Raw genomic sequence first — 6,414 nt, forward strand, 5'->3', positions numbered from 1 at the left:
TTAAATTATTAAATTATTAAATTATTAAATTATTAAATTATTAAATTATTAAATTATTAAATTATTAAATTATTAAATTATTAAATTATTAAATCATTAAATTATTAAATTATTAAATTATTAAATTATTAAATTATTAAATTATTAAATTATTAAATTATTAAATTATTAAATTATTAAATTATTAAATTATTAAATTATTAAATTATTAAATTATTAAATTATTAAATTATTAAATTATTAAATTATTAAATTATTAAATTATTAAATTATTAAATTATTAAATTATTAAATTATTAAATTATTAAATTATTAAATTATTAAATTATTAAATTATTAAATTATTAAATTATTAAATTATTAAATTATTAAATTATTAAATTATTAAATTATTAAATTATTAAATTATTAAATTATTAAATTATTAAATTATTAAATTATTAAATTATTAAATTATTAAATTATTAAATTATTAAATTATTAAATTATTAAATTATTAAATTATTAAATTATTAAATTATTAAATTATTAAATTATTAAATTATTAATTTATTAAATTATTAAATTATTAAATTATTAAATTATTAAATTATTAAATTATTAAATTATTAAATTATTAAATTATTAAATTATTAAATTATTAAATTATTAAATTATTAAATTATTAAATTATTAAATTATTAAATTATTAAATTATTAAATTATTAAATTATTAAATTATTAAATTATTAAATTATTAAATTATTAAATTATTAAATTATTAAATTATTAAATTATTAAATTATTAAATTATTAAATTATTAAATTATTAAATTATTAAATTATTAAATTATTAAATTATTAAATTATTAAATTATTAAATTATTAAATTATTAAATTATTAAATTATTAAATTATTAAATTATTAAATTATTAAATTATTAAATTATTAAATTATTAAATTATTAAATTATTAAATTATTAAATTATTAAATTATTAAATTATTAAATTATTAAATTATTAAATTATTAAATTATTAAATTATTAAATTATTAAATTATTAAATTATTAATTTATTAAATTATTAAATTATTAAATTATTAAATTATTAAATTATTAAATTATTAAATTATTAAATTATTAAATTATTAAATTATTAAATTATTAAATTATTAAATTATTAAATTATTAAATTATTAAATTATTAAATTATTAAATTATTAAATTATTAAATTATTAAATTATTAAATTATTAAATTATTAAATTATTAAATTATTAAATTATTAAATTATTAAATTATTAAATTATTAAATTATTAAATTATTAAATTATTAAATTATTAAATTATTAAATTATTAAATTATTAAATTATTAAATTATTAAATTATTAAATTATTAAATTATTAAATTATTAAATTATTAAATTATTAAATTATTAAATTATTAAATTATTAAATTATTAAATTATTAAATTATTAAATTATTAAATTATGTTACTCTCTTCTATGTATGTCGCATTTTTTTTATATGGTGCGGATTTCGCGCGGATTGGGTTTGGGGTCGGCGCGGATCTGGCGCGGATTTTTTCTCGACTTTTCCGTAACAACCCTGTAAGTGGGGTTTATCAAGGTTCTGGGGAGTTTGTTACGATTAAGGGGTTTTAATGTTGGTTTTGGCTGATAGGTTTTATAGCGGTTGTGACAGCTTTGATAAAGCCTAAAATGTTACTTGGGAGGAGCTTTTCTGTCAAGAAGGACCGCGAGGTTAATTTTTCAAAATTGATTTAAAAATTCATTTTAAACTCTTTGTGGTCGTACAAAGGGTCATTGTACTCAGAAAAATAAGCTTTATCGCTGTAAACAATAATATCAGCAATCTAAGCTTCATTTTAGGACCCAATTGGATTGTTTCTCCCTGCATTTTCTTACATTTTTTAAGCCCTTTCAGATGCATTTTGAATTTTAAAATTAATATGAATTTCGCCTAAGTTATAGCCTTTTTAAGATTTTTGACGTTTTTGAACCTTCAAAATTTGTGTCCCAATTAGCCCCACTTCCCGTTAACATAGAGTGCTCATATTTTGGCCAGATGCTAGTTTTATATGTACAAACAACCCCTGAAAATTTCAGGCAGATTGATGAGGTCCAAACGACGTCCCATACAAAGGGGTATGGCCTGTTCGTGGACTCGCTCTTAACACTTAACACTTAACATTTAACACTTTCCAACGAGTCCAAAACATTGAAGAACTGGCAACCCTGTCTTGAGTTATGACCACTTAAGTGATATTTATGTACTTTTTTGATGCCGAATCTCACTTAAATGTATGTAAACCATGTCCGGATCCATCATCCGACCCATCGTTTGTTAGGTATTTGAAAGAACTTCACATCGAGTCCATAACATTGAAGATCTGGCAACCCTGTCTTGAGTTATTACCACTTAAGTGATATTTATATACTTTTTGGAGCCGGATCTCAATTAATTCCAACACATTGAAGATCTGGCAACCCTGTCTCCAGTTCTGACCACTTAAGTGATATTTATGTATTTTTTTTTGTAGCCGGATCTCACTTAAATGTATGTAAACAATGTCCGGATCCATCATCCGACACATCGTTGGTTAGGTAATTGAAAGACCTTTCTAACGAGTCCACAACATTGAAGATCTGGCAACTCTGTCTCGAGCTGGCATATTGTTGACAGTAGCATAACTGTAATAAAATTATCTCTCGCTTACTTTTTCAAAGGGTATTTTGTACATAGGGCCTCGTGGCTGCCGATCCCTAAGTTGCTATGGGGTGCGGGCTCAATTCCCGTCTTATCCTCCTGGCCTTCTATCGGATGGGGAAGTAAAACCGACCGACGTCCATTTGCGTAAAAGAGGTTTTCGGTGACTCACCACCAGGTCAAAATTTGGCAGACGAAAATTATACATTTGTAAATGGCGAAGGGGAGGCAGAATATGAATTGATTAAAAAAATTGTAGAATTCAATGCAGAATTCAGGTCTAACTGATTTTATGACCTTAAAAAAGTTGAATTTACATCTTCTTTTTGTAAAACATATTCTACTTTTATTTTATTTTCAATCAAATACGTTCATTTTAATCAAAAATGTTGTATAAGATGGGCATAAAGTGAAAAATCTGGCAAAATCTGTCAATATCTGGCACAGAGAAGGGTAAATCTTTATTCTGGCTGACACTTGAAAAATCTGGCATTCCCAGATTTATCTGGCAACCTGGCAACTCTGCTCACCACACATAACCTTCAGACGCCTAGAAATGAGCAGAAACTTGCAACATAGACCACAAAAGACTCGGGGGTCGTTAAAGTGGATTACTTTGCTTTTATTTATGTACATAGGAAACCCATGGTGCATTGGTGATTTTGAAAAAGTAATCTAGATGTAAAGAGTATTTTGAGATTTTTTTTTGTATTAAAATTTTCAAAAATGAAACTAGAAATTTAATGTTTTTGTTTGTTTTATTTTTGGCCCAAATTTCCTGGGTTACCACAAAATGGTTATCGTATTTGTTTTGTTGATTTTGTTTTTCTTTGCAGAGATATCAAATTACACATTTTTGAGAAAATGTCGGAGTTTGCATAACCCAGGATAATCTTTAACTTTATCTAACTATAATTTAAGGCTTATCCTAACCCTTGTTGATATTCAGGAACATGAAACCAGAAAAAAATATGAGGAATTGTTAAGACCACAGCATCACGCTTAATGAAATTGAAACTTGAACTCAGTTGCACTACGCTTGAATCGCCTTTTGCAGGCTTTGTGTTGAAAAATTAATGATTTGTTTATAATACACTCTATTGGACGCAGATATGAGTTCAGCGTTGAAAAATTTAGCACAGACCACAGACTCAATGCAAGTTTGATTTTTACCCAAAAATAACATTGTTTTTTGAAAAAAAAAAATGTAATATAAAACGGGCATCAACACTCAGTTTTAAAGTATAATCACAGTAGGTAATTCATAACCTTAATTTTTTTTTTGAAGCTTTTTGGACAAATTAAAAATTGTGTGCATCCCAAATGGTGCTTAAACATGTTCGGTTAGCTCAGATTGGCTGTTCTGGAGACTGAAGCCGATTGAAAAAAAGCATGATTCATTCATTTCCAAAACAGACTTGTTTCAAGTTGGCGTGCTTTAGAGAGCTGGCTTACCTGTTGATTGGTAATTGTTTTATCGCCAGTTGTAATTTGAGTACCTATTTTGCACTTCAAGCCTAAAAGTGAATTGATATTTCAAAAGGTTTTCCAAAATGGGTGTAAGAGGTCTTGAAAAGTTTGTTCGTACCAAAGTTCCAAACGGATGTCCGGTGGTCAACATCAGAAATGAGATAAGGTAAGAAATTGAAATCTGAGTGGCTTGAAAACTTGTTAAACTTCGACTTTTGTTTTAGAAACTGCCAATCTGATTCGACGCCGGCGACGCTCGTCATTGACTTCCGGGCGCTGTTTGAACCACTTTGCAACCCGGATTTGGGCGGTGTTCTCTGTGGCGGCCGGTACGAGTTGGTGTACCAGCTCGTGGAACGCTTCTTGAGCCGTCTCCGAGAGCTGGGAGTGACGCTGGTGTTTTTCAACGATGGACCCGTTAAGAACTCGAGGAAACTGGCCAGCTGGGCTGAAAATCAGAATCAAAAGTACGACAAAGAGTTGCGCATCATCGACGCCGTGGACAACGGGGATGACGTGCGTACGCTGGCGAAACGGTTCCGCTGGGACATTCCCAATAACACGCAGTATCCGGTGAAGATCCTGGCGAAACGGTACGGCGAGTTCCGGGTGTCGTTGACGGGTGATATGAAGAAGGAAATGGTTGCGTACGCAAACTCCGTCAACGCCTTGGCCATCGTGACCAACAATACGGACCTGTTGATCCTCGGGGGAGGTTGGCGCTTTTGGTCGTCCAAAAATTTGAACTTTGAGAACTTGACTACGCGAGAGTTTAGTCGCTCAGCGTTGCGCTCTCATCTGGGACTGGAAGATTCCGGAAAGTTGGCCCTGTTTGCGACGTTGGGCAGTAGCAATGGCTTCCTTCAGAGTGAAGAACTGGAATCGTTTGCCACTCGGTATTTGGGAAATTATGAAACAAAGTTTTACGATCTGGCTGACTTTGTGAAGCGTCCACATGAAAATTTGTTGGCGGAGATTTTCGGAGAGATGGCCGACGAAGGAGATCTACGGGAGCGATTCCAAGAGAGTTTGGATTATTATGAAACTGTAAGTATTGAACCTGACATTTTTAAAGTGCGTTTCAATACTTAATCTCCGGTTTTATTACAGGAATACCTTGAACAAGAACAACCCCCATTAGAAGATCCCACGTTGGAATTCCTCAAGAACCACGGGAAGGCATTTCTTCACAAGATGTGGATTGGCTTCCCGATACATTTTGCGCCCGCTTTTATAGACTTTCGTGACGACGGTTTCGGTTCGGAATACCCAAACCTTTCAAGGAAAATCATCCTCCGTGAAGCAGCCGTTGTAGTCTACCACCGCCGTGACCAACCGGAGCATACCAGCCGGAAGCTGATCCACAGAACGTCTCACGAGGAAGGTTACGCCGAGCGTACCTACGAGTTGGAGTTCCCACAGCACGTTGAACCGCCCACTCTGCAGGAAATGCTTTCAACAGATCCGGAAACCCAAAAAACTTTAGCCGCCACAAAGCTCAAACTGTACTGCTGGATCATCTCGGACAGCTTGGACCCTCGTCAACTGGACGCACTTCCACCAAAGCTCATGCCGACGGTGGCCACAATCTACTTCCTCGTCGAACATCAGGTTGTGGAACCTTTCGAGGCGGATCTCCTGCTGCAGGTGGCCTACGAGGTCGTGTTCAAAAAGTACGACTTGATTAACATTCGCTACCCACAATATCTGGACGGTCGAGCGTTTCGAGTGGCCTTCCTGTACAATGCCATCAGCAAGCACGTACTGAAGGCGCTGAACGTGGTTGGGTTGAACGCGCAGGAATATCCGGTGTATCCGCAGTTTGACGGCGTGCGGTTCCACAATCTGTACCGTAAGTGGGCCCGCGGGGAGCGTGATTTGCAGCAGATTCAGCAGTGGAGAATCTATGAGAATGCATTTTAAATCATGATTGAAGTTATTATATCAAATGATCTATTGAATAAGGACATGTTAGGCGAAGCCTAACCGCCAGCAATGTAGCAATATCAGTGAGTTCTAAATAAAGCATTTTTTCTGCAAAAACATTTTTTTTTCTCAAATCACATAAGGTTTAAGAGGTGGGCAAACCCGCTCTTTTTAGGAGCCGTTCATTTTCGTTCGCTCATTAAAATGAGCGGCTCTTTTGAACGGTTTTTTCACTATTTTTCAAAATTTTGATGAAAAGGCTATTGTTAAGAATGGAGTGATTTTTTTTTAAATATTTTCTATATTG

General features: G+C 31.7%; 1 protein-coding gene across 1 annotated transcript; it reads left to right on the top strand.

Moving 5' to 3' along the window:
* Positions 1-4,020: 4,020 nt before the first annotated feature.
* Positions 4,021-6,193, top strand: LOC120426831 (uncharacterized). Its single transcript, XM_039591618.2, has 4 exons — positions 4,021-4,176; positions 4,255-4,347; positions 4,406-5,228; positions 5,292-6,193. Exons 2-4 carry the CDS (start codon positions 4,265-4,267, stop codon positions 6,102-6,104), a joined length of 1,719 nt encoding a protein of 572 aa, XP_039447552.1. The 5' UTR covers positions 4,021-4,176; positions 4,255-4,264; the 3' UTR covers positions 6,105-6,193.
* The last annotated feature ends 221 nt before the right edge of the window (positions 6,194-6,414 follow it).

Source organism: Culex pipiens, chromosome 3 (assembly GCF_016801865.2).
Source record: "Culex pipiens pallens isolate TS chromosome 3, TS_CPP_V2, whole genome shotgun sequence".
Classification (NCBI taxonomy): domain Eukaryota; kingdom Metazoa; phylum Arthropoda; class Insecta; order Diptera; family Culicidae; genus Culex; species Culex pipiens.